This window comes from Thunnus thynnus, chromosome 2 (genome assembly GCF_963924715.1).
Source record: "Thunnus thynnus chromosome 2, fThuThy2.1, whole genome shotgun sequence".
NCBI lineage: Eukaryota > Metazoa > Chordata > Actinopteri > Scombriformes > Scombridae > Thunnus > Thunnus thynnus.
In genome coordinates, this window is record NC_089518.1 from 40539068 (window position 1) to 40553031 (window position 13964).

General features: G+C 45.5%; 1 protein-coding gene across 1 annotated transcript in view; it reads right to left on the bottom strand.

Moving 5' to 3' along the window:
• dab2ipa (DAB2 interacting protein a) overlaps positions 1 to 13165 on the bottom strand; it is a 23689-nt gene extending 10524 nt beyond the window's left edge. Inside the window, exons 1-4 of the mRNA XM_067575105.1 lie at positions 12866 to 13165; positions 10708 to 10880; positions 738 to 1009; positions 54 to 262 (exon numbers count right to left, since the gene is read on the bottom strand). Of these exons, the coding sequence (XP_067431206.1) occupies positions 54 to 262; positions 738 to 1009; positions 10708 to 10880; positions 12866 to 13003 (792 nt within the window). The 5' untranslated portion in view covers positions 13004 to 13165. The remainder of the gene's footprint in view (positions 1 to 53; positions 263 to 737; positions 1010 to 10707; positions 10881 to 12865) is intronic.
• Between the last annotated feature and the right edge of the window lie 799 nt (positions 13166 to 13964).

A 13964-nucleotide genomic window follows, 5' to 3' on the forward strand; every position in this document is an offset into this window, starting at 1 on the left:
TGGGCGGGATCAGTGTGTTAGTGGGTGTGGCCTCATGTTGTGGGCGGGGCTACCTTGGCCTTGCCGGTGCTGTGCAGGATGTGTACGAGTGCAGCAGCGAGCTCTTCTTTGGCTCTCAGGCTGATGGAAGCTTCCAGTGTGTTGCAGAGCAGCAGATAGTTGGAGCTGATGTACTCTGCAAACTCTTTATACTGCTCCATCGGCAGGATGACGATACTCTGATAGCGAGCTTTGATTCGCACGGTGGGAACTGAAGACTTACCTGAAACACAACAGGGTCAGTTTATTATGAGGACTGGAGACAGTTTGGTACTTTGTGTAAACTCTAGTTTCAGTTGTATAACAGTTTGATTCATTAGAAACAGACAGTGATTATAGACAACTGATAAGACCCCAGAGGATTAATCGATCTATTATATTTACATTGTTTTTTTAAATTCTCCTCTAACATGTTAGCTTGTGTCTCTTTTGTTAGTTGTGTAAAGTCACTATTAGCTGTCATGGTAGTGATATATTTTAATGAGAGGATGACTTCATTTGATCACAATGTTTCACTTCTTATTTTCCAGTTTAACAAAAGTATCACATTGGATCTTCTGATTAAAAACTGTCAGCTATTGGTTGGTTACTGAGACATTTGAATGTTTACGTTTCTGGTCAACATGTGTGTCGTAATACAGGATCATAGATCATGATGAACTTTAACCAACCCGTCAAGGGTGTAACTGCTAACTCACCCCGGCTGGTACTGGGCGTGCTCACCGAGTACCACTTCTCCACCAGTTGTCTGCCGGTCACCATGGCGACGGGGATGTTGACCAACCCAACGTAGCTGCTCTTGTCCTTCTTCCTCTTTCTGTCAGTATCCTTGTAGAGGTGAAGCGTCACCGCACTGATGGACGGCAGGCTGCTGAAGTCAAAACGCTCTCCCCAAAATATGTTGTCAGTCTTCAGTTTACATGACGTCCGAGCGTAAAGACTGTCGTCCAGACACAGCTCGCAGAAGTACCTGAAGTACAAATACTACAGTCACTACACAGCTCGCAGAAGTACCTGAAGTACAAATACTACAGTCACTACACAGCTCGCAGAAGTACCTGAAGTACAAATACTACAGTCACTACACAGCTCGCAGAAGTACCTGAAGTACAAATACTACAGTCACTACACAGCTCGCAGAAGTACCTGAAGTACAAATACTACAGTCACTACACAGCTCGCAGAAGTACCTGAAGTACAAATACTACAGTCACTACACAGCTCGCAGAAGTACCTGAAGTACAAATACTACAGTCACTACATAGCTCGCAGAAGTACCTGAAGTACAAATACTACAGTCACTACACAGCTCGCAGAAGTACCTGAAGTACAAATACTACAGTCACTACACAGCTCGCAGAAGTACCTGAAGTACAAATACTACAGTCACTACACAGCTCGCAGAAGTACCTGAAGTACAAATACTACAGTCACTACACAGCTCGCAGAAGTACCTGAAGTACAAATACTACAGTCACTACACAGCTCGCAGAAGTACCTGAAGTACAAATACTACAGTCACTACACAGCTCGCAGAAGTACCTGAAGTACAAATACTACAGTCACTACACAGCTCGCAGAAGTACCTGAAGTACAAATACTACAGTCACTACACAGCTCGCAGAAGTACCTGAAGTACAAATACTACAGTCACTACATAGCTCGCAGAAGTACCTGAAGTACAAATACTACAGTCACTACACAGCTCGCAGAAGTACCTGAAGTACAAATACTACAGTCACTACACAGCTCGCAGAAGTACCTGAAGTACAAATACTACAGTCACTACACAGCTCGCAGAAGTACCTGAAGTACAAATACTACAGTCACTACACAGCTCGCAGAAGTACCTGAAGTACAAATACTACAGTCACTACACAGCTCGCAGAAGTACCTGAAGTACAAATACTACAGTCACTACACAGCTCGCAGAAGTACCTGAAGTACAAATACTACAGTCACTACACAGCTCGCAGAAGTACCTGAAGTACAAATACTACAGTCACTACACAGCTCGCAGAAGTACCTGAAGTACAAATACTACAGTCACTACACAGCTCGCAGAAGTACCTGAAGTACAAATACTACAGTCACTACACAGCTCGCAGAAGTACCTGAAGTACAAATACTACAGTCACTACACAGCTCCCAGAAGTACCTGAAGTACAAATACTACAGTCACTACACAGCTCGCAGAGGTACCTGAAGTACAAATACTACAGTCACTACACAGCTCGCAGAGGTACCTGAAGTACAAATACTACAGTCACTACACAGCTCGCAGAAGTACCTGAAGTACAAATACTACAGTCACTACACAGCTCGCAGAAGTACCTGAAGTACAAATACTACAGTCACTACACAGCTCGCAGAAGTACCTGAAGTACAAATACTACAGTCACTACACAGCTCGCAGAAGTACCTGAAGTACAAATACTACAGTCACTACACAGCTCGCAGAAGTACCTGAAGTACAAATACTACAGTCACTACACAGCTCGCAGAAGTACCTGAAGTACAAATACTACAGTCACTACACAGCTCGCAGAAGTACCTGAAGTACAAATACTACAGTTACTACACAGCTCGCAGAAGTACCTGAAGTACAAATACTACAGTCACTACACAGCTTGCAGAAGTACCTGAAGTACAAATACTACAGTCACTACACAGCTCGCAGAAGTACCTGAAGTACAAATACTACAGTCACTACACAGCTCGCAGAAGTACCTGAAGTACAAATACTACAGTCACTACACAGCTCGCAGAAGTACCTGAAGTACAAATACTACAGTCACTACACAGCTCGCAGAAGTACCTGAAGTACAAATACTACAGTCACTACACAGCTCGCAGAAGTACCTGAAGTACAAATACTACAGTCACTACATAGCTCGCAGAAGTACCTGAAGTACAAATACTACAGTCACTACACAGCTCGCAGAAGTACCTGAAGTACAAATACTACAGTCACTACACAGCTCGCAGAAGTACCTGAAGTACAAATACTACAGTCACTACACAGCTCGCAGAAGTACCTGAAGTACAAATACTACAGTCACTACACAGCTCGCAGAAGTACCTGAAGTACAAATACTACAGTCACTACACAGCTCTCAGAAGTACCTGAAGTACAAATACTACAGTCACTACACAGCTTGCAGAATGTCACAATAACCGCAATATTGCAATACCGCACTATAGACACGCCAACGCCACGCGGTGGAAGGCAAACAACCGCCACAACCGCACTATGTTCACGTTTTCTCTTTTTTTCATGAGGATAGGCCCTTCTTGTTTTACACTTCACTGCAGATATATTAAATGTTCGGCGGATCCCCCGATCTGGTCCGGTCTGGTGGCTCCAGAGGATCCCGCCTGTCATACAGCATCTCGCACGCTGAGCGATAGCTAACCTGGTGCCCAGCCCTCATAACAGAGCAGTGCTGATGCTTGGTAGTTAAAAACACGTCAATATGAATTCATTCAGTTGCGTGGTGTCACCATGAGATGGCGCTTTCTTCACAAAAACACATTCACACATAAACCAAGGGGCCCTAGCTTACCACTGGCACAAAGCGGCGCCAAGCGTGACGCAAGTGTCTTTGTTGGTTTAAGCAACGGGAGGGTTCAGGAGCGGCAGAGGCCAGTGTGCTCGTTATGGATAGTGTGCTTTCACTTTGTGCACGAGCGAAGAAGAAGAGTTCGTTCTCACTACTTGGCAAATGTGCCTTTATAATAGCAAACCGCCAAGGTGCAAGCGCACCTGGCTTTTAAAGGGAATGGAAGCTGACACTCTGATTGGTTTATTGCATCTTACGCCCGCAACACACTTATGATTAATTAAGAGACTAAGTGCAACCCTTTTGAACCATGCACCTGGTGCTGCGACCATTTTTTCCGCCGTTAAACTAGCAAAATGTGGACAAACCCTAAATGCACTTGGATTGTTAAAGTAAGGCCCGATAAGTGACGACCCACAGTACACTGCAGTATGTTTCCCAGACTTACAGTAGTTGCTGGTAATATTTAAACCCTGAACTTACCCTCACATTACAGCTTAATGACTTTGAGGTTCAGTCCATCATCTTAGACACACCCCAAAATTCAGCAATATTATTATGATAAATATATTCACAACTACCAGTATTTTATTACTATTTATTTAGTAAGGATCACATTGAATTGTTGTTTTTTCAGTAAAGTTGTAAAAAGTAAAGATACTGTTTTAACACCCCGTGTTTGAAACAATATGATCTGTGTTAAATATATATTTGCTCGTATTGAAAGTACTGAAGCTATTAAAAAGAACATATCTACAATCAGAATCTCAACCAAAGGCTGCACAGATGCAACAACAAGGAAGAAGATCGACTGGTCCTCATCCTGTTCTCTCCACCACGTCACTGCTGGGTCACATGGTGCTAACTCTGGTAAGTTTAATAAAAACAAAAAATGATCCTAGTTTGTGTGCCAAGGACTTTTTTTTTCTTTGTGCTGTTGTATTGAAAGAGGTATTGAGTATTTTTCTTTTACTATTAGTATTGTATCAAAGTTTAAAATGATGGTGTCATGACAGCCTTAATTAACAGTGACAGTGAAACAGGTCTGGATGCTCCGCTGCAGCACTGCTGCCTTTTCTTTAATTTCATGGGATAAAACAAAAAAATAGAGTAAATTAAATAAGTAGTTGTATTGAATGAATGAAGTTTCTGAAGTAATAGAAATGTAACGATATAATGTTTAAAGAGAGTGTAGTCAGATTAAACTTTATTTGGCATTAAACTAAGATTACACGAGGCCAGCGAAAGCCTGAACCCTCAACTCAAACTGGCACATCGCTCTGAACAAGACAGCAATGCTTGAAGCAGATATCTGGCTGCTTGCTGGCAGCAATGTGGCCAAACTGGGAGATAATCCGACAGAAAGACTCTTTCACAGCGCAGTCTGACAAGGCTGACCAGCTTCACCGGTGATTCGTCACCACTGCATCTACAACACGGCCCAAGCTGGGCTGCACCGCTCAACACTGCAGCTAACTACAGCTCAACAACACCAACTACAATGAAACTTGTCAACAGTAAGGCATAACATGACTTTGTGATCAGGGGTTGACGCTAAACAACGTTAACGTCTTGTGGAACCATCTTCCAGATTGGGTCCGGGGTGCAGACACCCTCTCTATGTTTAAGAGTAGGCTTCAAACTTTCCTTTTTGATAAAGCTTATAGTTAGAGCCGACCAGGCTCGCCTTGGATCAGCCCTTAGTTATGCTGCTATAGGCCTAGACTGCTGGGGGACTTCCCATGATGCACTGAGCTCCTCTCTCCTCCTCCTCCTCTCCATCTGTATGTATTCATGTAACATTAATGCATGTCAATAACTTTGCTTCTTCCCTGGAGTTCTTTGTGCTTTCTCATGTCACAGGAACCCCTGGGTTCTGGGCCGAACCTTCGCGGTCCTTCACAGTCCTGATGGCATCCTTCCCTGACTGTTGCTGTTGCTGCTGCTGTTGTCGTTGTTGTTACAATTGTTGTTATTCTGTACCCCCCCCCCCTTTCCCTCTTTCTTTCTCTCTCTCAACCCAACCGGTCAAAGCAGATGGCCGCCCACCAAGAGCCGGGTTCTGCTTGAGGTTTCTACCCGTTAAAGGGGAGTTTTTCCTGCTGCTGTCGCCAAGTGCTGCTCATGGGGGAATTGTTGGATTTCTGTAAATTTAAGAGTCTTGACCTGCTCTATGTGAAAAGTACACAGAGATGACTTTTGATGACTGTCTGTGGTCTTTCTGACAGGAAATATAAAATCCAGTTACAAAGGTGTTTTGGCCGAGCAGAGAGAGCTTCTCTATTAGCTGCTGTGGGATGATGGTGTTAAAAGCTGAACTAAAATCAACGAACAGCATCCTGGCATAATTGTTCCTTTTGGGGCGGCTGTGGCTAAAGAGGTAGAGCGAGTTGTTCACCAATCGGAAGATCAGCAGTTCGATTCCCGGCTCCTCCGGTCAGCATGTTGAAGTGTCCTTGGGCAAAATACTGAACCCCAAATTGCTCCTGATGGCTGCACCATCAGTGTATGAATATGTGTGTATGGTTAGTTCCCTCTGATAGGCAGGTTGGGACCTTGCATGGTAGGCCCTGTACCCATTTAGTGTATGAATGTGTGTGAATGTGACTCGTAGTGTAAAAAGTGCTTTGAGTGGGCGAAAGACTAGAAAGGTGCTATACAAGTACAGTCCATTTTTCATTTTTGTCCAGGTGGGATAAGATGGTGTGTAAGGCGGGTGAGATGGTGTCATCTGTGGACCAGTTGAGTCAGTGAAACTGGCCGGTAGTCGTTGATGTGATGATGGCGGCAGCCTTAAATCTTGTAGGAACAACAGGACGCTTCAGAGAGATGTTGTCTGTGAAGACACCTGCTGGCTGGGCAGCACAGTCTTTTAGCATCCAACCAGATATGTTATCAGGTCCTGCAGCTTTGTGTGGATTGACTCTGCTTGGGGTCTCCCTCACATCAGCTATGCTCAGACTGAGTTCCTGCTCCTCGACAGGGGGACGGTTTTCCTCCCTGACGTGTGATTCAATGCTTCAAACCAGGTGTAGAAGTCATTGAGCTGTCAGGAAGGGAGGCATCACTGACATCTGCTGGTGGTGTGATTTTATAGTCAGTTATAGCCTGGATGCCCTCACATGCCCTCAATGGCCTTCAATGTTCTGTCTGTAGGCCAGTTTTGCCTTCTTGATGGCTCGAGAGAGGTCAGTTCTTGCCAACCTGACAGCTGCTTTGTCCTCTGATCTGAAGGCAGCATCTCTGATTTTCAACCTTTTCTAAACCTCTGCTGTCATCCACAGCTTCTGATTGGCCCGAGTAGTGATGGATTTGACGACTGTGACGTCCCTGATGCACTTCTCTATGTAACTGGTCACAGATTCCGTTTAGTCCTCACCATCAATGTGGAGATCATACACCAAGTCCAATATGTTAGCCCCCTTCTGGCTGGAAAGTGGACATGCTGGTGGAATTTAGGTAGCACAGTTTAAAAGTTTGCATGGTTGAAATCCCAACAAACACAAGAAAAGTGTCTGCGTGGGCAGTCTGAAGCTCCCACAGCACCTCCTCAGAGCAGGCACTGGGAGGGTGCCAGTGGCAGTAAATTCCCTCTGCTGGCCGACATTTCATTAAAAATTCCACTAGTTGTGAACAGTGAGTTGCAACAGTCTCAGTATTATTACACCACATATTGTTGTTGTAAACACACAGTCCTCCACCTCAGGGGGTCTGCCAGGGATCTGTACGGACCCAGTTACAGACTGCATCTCTGTCTGCATGGAAGGATGTTAGCTATGTTATGTCAGAGATACTGTTGACAAAAACACAGCAGTAGCTCACTTCTTGCTATGTGTGTAGTTGCAGCCATAAATAATCTAATTTATTCTCCAAGGAACAGACATTGGCGTGTAAGATTTTAGCCTCATGCAGATACCGGCCGTCTTTCCTCACTGCTGTTTTCTAAGCACCGCTTCATGTGCGTTTTTCCTTGCATGACTCCATCAGGCAGCTCTGTTTCTGCAGCAGCCCGACACTGTGAACTCCTCTTCTGTAGTTAAAAGCTCGTAGCCTTTCACAGTCCTTTTGTTTTTAAGATTGCACTTTATAGTTAACAAGGTATCACAATCGTACCTTAACGTTAGTCGCTCAGAACAAACATATACATACATTTTAACATATATTTGCACCTTTTTCTGGACCTAAAGGAGCCACTGCGTCTGTGCACGCTGCCATGTTGCTCATCATCCTGTTTGGCTTGGCTGAATAAAATGCAGGACATAACACAACAGAAGGGAACAGGCGACAAAGGGAATCCTAGACACGTTATAGTTTCATCACAGGAAACCTCCACAGAAGTGTGTCTTGTCATATTCTTACTCAAACCACCACCTTTGTCTTCTGTGGAGGAAGTCACTAGACAGTTTTGTCAGCTGTTGAGTTAGGGTCTTCTTGTAAATTGGACAAAAGTAGCCTACTTTATGTAGATGCCTTGTTAATAGCAGATAAAGTTACTTCTTATTGTATATCAGCCTGGAACTGGCAGAAGCACTGTCGCTCTTCATAGGCCTACTCTATATTTTTATGGTTACACCATTCTATCAAATCGAAATATGTGCATTTATGCATGTCTTGTGCATCATTTTAGACTCACTTCCCAAAGAATTTAGGGGGGGTACAGGGGCAACCATGCAAGGTCCCAACTTGCCCGTCAGAGGAATCTAATCATTCACATACATTCATACACTGATGGTGCAGCAATCAGGAGTCTTGCCCAAGGACACTTCAACATGCGGACTGGAGGAGCCGGAATCGAACTGCTGATCTTCCGATTAGTGGACGACCCGCTCTACCTCCTGAGCCACAGCTGACTAATAATAATGATAACAACAACAACAACAACAACAACAATAATAATAATAGCAGCAGCAGTTGAAGGTTTCCTGTGAGATGAGAAAGCACAAAAACTCTGAGGAAGAAGCAAAGTTAGTGACATGCATTGATGTTACATGAATTCATACAGATGGAGAGGAGGAGGAGGAGAGAGGAGCTCAGTGCATCATGGGAAGTCCCCCAGTAGTCTAGGCCTATAGCAGCATAACTAAGGGCTGATCCAAGGCGAGCCTGGTCGGCCCTAACTATAAGCTTTATCAAAAAGGAAAGTTTTAAGCCTACTCTTAAACATAGAGATTTGCCATTATGAGTATTGTTTTTGATGTTTTTTTTAAAGTATTGTGTTTATTTTATACCAGATGAAACTAGAAACAATAAAAATGACAACATACAATGGCACACTGTTATTTAGAAGGCACATACTGTGAATTTGTGTGTGAATTGTTGGAAATATGATTTTCCACTATGCTCTCCTTTGTTCTGCACAACCAGTCTCCATACTTTTGATGAGCCTGTAATAACTCTAATACAGAAATCTTGGGTCAGTCTCGTCTCCCTCTGTGGCTACGACAAGCTCCTGTTTTGTGTCTGGCTTAGCCTCCTTTCAGATGAAGCCTTTCATCGAGTGCCAAACAAGCTTGATAGGATTCAAATGCAGTGACTGGTGGAGTTTTCACCCAGTTGATTCCCACCGTCACTATGCAAGCTGCAGCAGCGTCGTGCTTTGGATCATTGTCGTGGAAGAAGCAATGATCTGACCCGAGACATCCCCTGATGAATGGTTCCCTCAAAGATGCCCGCAGGACCTGCAGCGCTCACACATGGAGTTTGGCATAATGCTCCAGAGCTACTGTGGCTTCATCCGTAAACAGCATATCATGCTTCTTCATGCATCATAATTTCACTATTTACACAACATTTATGAAAGAAGACAATTTCACTGAGGGTAAACACATGAAGAACATGGTGTCAGTTTGTGCGGGTGTGCTGCAGCATGTAGGCTCCTCTCTGCCTCGTTAACAGCAGATCAGCTGCACAGATGAGTGCAACACACACCGTCGCCCACACAGTTATTTGTTACTGTATATCATTTATTTCCCACCTGTATTACTTTCATTTTTCATGCAGCTCTGTTGAATAACTGTTCTCACTCACTCGCTGAGTTTGCTCAACCTCTGTTTTATGTTAAATGAAACAAAAAGTTTCAGCATAATATTTTCATGACCTTATGATAATAAGCGCTTCAGTAAAAGCTCTGTGTGGGAAGACTCTCCCTCATACACATCAAATATGGTAAGAACAGCTGGTTTCAGGCTCACCGAGACACAATCACTGCCCCTCCTCACGGATAGAAGCAGCTGGTTTCCTCACACGGTGTTTATGGGCGTTATGAGTCGGGGCTGCATCACTACATCATTGAGGGAGGGTCTTACTACAGCCGAAGACCCAGCAAGGACCCAGCGGGGATCTGCCAGGGATCTGTACGGACCCAGTCACAGACCAGCCGGCAATTCTAGTCAGCTGGTCTGTAGCTGCGGGTGTATCACCTCTACCTGCGGGTGTATCACTTCTACCTGCAGGTGTATCACCTCTACTTGCAGGTGTATCACCTCTACCTGCAGGTGTATCACCTCTACCTGCAGGTGTATCACCTCTACCTGCAGGTGTATCACCTCTACCTGCGGGTGTATCACCTCTACCTGCGGGTGTATCACCTCTACCTGCAGGTGTATCACCTCTACCTGCGGGTGTATCACCTCTACCTGCAGGTGTATCACCTCTACCTGCGGGTGTATCACCTCTACCTGCGGGTGTATCACCTCTACCTGCGGGTGTATCACCTCTACCTGCGGGTGTATCACCTCTACCTGCGGGTGTATCACCTCTACCTGCGGGTGTATCACCTCTACCTGCGGGTGTATCACCTCTACCTGCGGGTGTATCACCTCTACCTGCAGGTGTATCACCTCTACCTGCGGGTGTATCACCTCTACCTGCAGGTGTATCACCTCTACCTGCGGGTGTATCACCTCTACCTGCGGGTGTATCACCTCTACCTGCAGGTGTATCACCTCTACCTGCGGGTGTATCACCTCTACCTGCGGGTGTATCACCTCTACCTGCGGGTGTATCACCTCTACCTGCGGGTGTATCACCTCTACCTGCGAGTGTATCACCTCTACCTGCGAGTGTATCACCTCTACCTGTGCGTGTAGCTGCGGGTGTAGCGTACCGTTTCTTGGCGGGCAGGTCCTTGGCTTCGATCACCCAGACTGTGAGGATGTTCTCCAGCCGCCGACTGTTGTCCTTGTTGGGGTGAACGGCTCTGCGCAGGTTCTCCATCCACTTATCTCTCTCTGCTGCCGAGCGACACGAGAAGCACTTCGTCCCTGTCGAGGTCGTTACCTAAGAGACCAAGGGTCAGAGGTCAAAACGTGCATGTTGATTGTGTTTTGGTTGTGTGTTGGTTGTGTGTCGGTTGTGTGTCGGTTGTGTGTTGGTTGTGTTTTGGTTGCGTGTCGGTTGTGTGTCGGTTGTGTGTTGGTTGTGTGTTGGTTGCGTGTTGGTTGTGTTTTGGTTGTGTTTTGGTTGTGTGTTGGTTGTGTGTCGGTTGTGTTTTGGTTGTGTGTTGGTTGTGTTTTGGTTGCGTGTCGGTTGTGTGTCGGTTGTGTTTTGGTTGTGTTTTGGTTGTGTGTTGGTTGTGTTTTGGTTGCGTGTCGGTTGTGTGTTGGTTGTGTTTCGGTTGTGTGTCGGTTGTGTTTTGGTTGTGTGTTGGTTGTGTGTCGGTTGTGTTTTGGTTGTGTGTCGGTTGTGTTTTGGTTGTGTGTCGGTTGTGTGTGGGTTGTGTGTGGGTTGTGTTTTGGTTGTGTGTCGGTTGTGTGTCGGTTGTGTGTCGGTTGTGTTTTGGTTGTGTGTTGGTTGTGTGTCGGTTGTGTGTGGGTTGTGTTTTGGTTGTGTGTTGGTTGTGTGTCGGTTGTGTGTCGGTTGTGTTTTGGTTGTGTTTTGGTTGTGTGTTGGTTGTGTGTCGGTTGTGTGTCGGTTGTGTTTTGGTTGTGTGTCGGTTGTGTGTTGGTTGTGTGTCGGTTGTGTTTTGGTTGTGTTTTGGTTGTGTGTTGGTTGTGTGTCGGTTGTGTTTTGGTTGTGTGTTGGTTGTGTGTCGGTTGTGTTTTGGTTGTGTGTCGGTTGTGTTTTGGTTGTGTGTCGGTTGTGTTTTGGTTGTGTGTCGGTTGTGTTTTGGTTGTGTGTCGGTTGTGTTTTGGTTGTGTGTCGGTTGTGTGTTGGTTGTGTGTCGGTTGTGTGTCGGTTGTGTGTCGGTTGTGTTTTGGTTGTGTTTTGGTTGTGTTTTGGTTGTGTTTTGGTTGTGTGTTGGTTGTGAGTTGGTTGTGTGTGGGTTGTGTTTTGGTTGTGTGTTGGTTGTGTTTTGGTTGCGTGTCGGTTGTGTGTTGGTTGTGAGTTGGTTGTGTTTTGGTTGTGTTTTGGTTGTGTGTTGGTTGTGTTTTGGTTGCGTGTCGGTTGTGTGTTGGTTGTGAGTTGGTTGTGTGTTGGTTGTGTTTTGGTTGCGTGTTGGTTGTGAGTTGGTTGTGAGTTGGTTGTGTGTTGGTTGTGAGTTGGTTGTGTGTTGGTTGTGTTTTGGTTGTGTGTTGGTTGTGTTTTGGTTGCGTGTCGGTTGCGTGTCGGTTGTGAGTTGGTTGTGTGTTGGTTGTGTTTTGGTTGCGTGTTGGTTGTGAGTTGGTTGTGAGTTGGTTGTGAGTTGGTTGTGAGTTGGTTGTGTGTTGGTTGTGTTTTGGTTGCGTGTTGGTTGTGAGTTGGTTGTGTGTTGGTTGTGTTTTGGTTGCGTGTTGGTTGTGAGTTGGTTGTGAGTTGGTTGTGAGTTGGTTGTGAGTTGGTTGTGTGTTGGTTGTGAGTTGGTTGTGAGTTGGTTGTGTGTTGGTTGTGTTTTGGTTGCGTGTTGGTTGTGAGTTGGTTGTGTGTTGGTTGTGTTTTGGTTGCGTGTTGGTTGTGAGTTGGTTGTGTGTTGGTTGTGTTTTGGTTGCGTGTTGGTTGTGAGTTGGTTGTGAGTTGGTTGTGAGTTGGTTGTGAGTTGGTTGTGTGTTGGTTGTGAGTTGGTTGTGAGTTGGTTGTGAGTTGGTTGTGAGTTGGTTGTTGTGTTGTGTGTGTGTCGGTTGTGTTTTGGTTGCGTGTTGGTTGTGTTTTGGTTGTGTGTCGGTTGTGTTTTGGTTTGTGTTGGTTGTGTGTCGGTTGTGTTTTGGTTGTGAGTTGGTTGTGTTTTGGTTGTGTGTCGGTTGTGTGTCGGTTGTGTGTTGGTTGTGAGTTGGTTGTGAGTTGGTTGTTGTGTTGTGTGTGTGTAAGACTGTATTGAGTGTGTGTGTGTGTGTGTGTGTGTGTGTCACCTCGAAGCAGTAGTCCTGCCCCAGTAGGGAGGAGTGAACTGGTTTGATGATCACTGATTGGTCCATCTTGAGTTCCAGAGACGACACACAGCCGGCGCTTAGCAACGACTCCTGGCTACCGCAACGCAGCCGCCGCATCACACACCTGAAACAACAGATCAGCACCTGAGCGGAGCGTTCACACCAACTAGCAGGCGTGATGCAGGTAAGACTGTGATGAAGGCCGGCAGGTCATGTGGACAGAATCAGCTGGTTCCTGATGTTGGACGGATGCGGACTGGAACTATCGAGGCTGTGCAGCTAAACTCTGAACACTAACGGCGCCTCTCAGCATGTTTTCCTCTGTGGAGCTCCGTCCGCTTAATTGGACTCCGGTTGGTTTTCCTCCATGGAAACCAACCACACAGAGACCCTTTAGAGGACCTGGTCTCGGTTGGTTTGTGGTGGGAAAGTGATCTGACCTCCATCTGACCAACAACAAGGCTGCAGGTTCCACTAAGAATGAAATATGTCGTCTTCTTGATCACTTCCTCCAGGAAACTGCGATTCTGCCATCGCAATAATTAATGCAAACTCAAAAAACATAAATAAACACAAAGTATATGTGAGAGCTTCAATTTTGCTAAATTACAGCAACTTTTCTGCATGAAACGTCCAAATCAGCAGACGCTTGTGATTTGGACCAATCGTGATGTTTGGTGTCTGTCTGATCCTGGAGGACCCTGATGATGTCATAGTGATGTCATGTGCTTAGAAATACAAACAGTCTGCATCATAAACAGCAGCGCGAGGTTTGAAGGACGTTTTCCACGCAGGGTCAGTTTGATAAAAGACTCTACAGGTGCATTATGGGAAATGTAGGTGATTGACTGAAACTACAGACTAAAAACTCAGGATGTCTCTCTACCGTCTGTGTGCGCTCTCGGTCCCAGAGATAAGGGCTGCATATAAAGGATGAGTCCAGACTCTGCTGCTCAGATCTACAGCGACCTGTTTAATCTGCTCCAGACTCTGCAGATGTGCATCACTGACGTACGGAAAGAACAACCCAGAGTTCTGATGTCGGGTCTACGAGCTGCTGGACTATAAACCTAAAGAT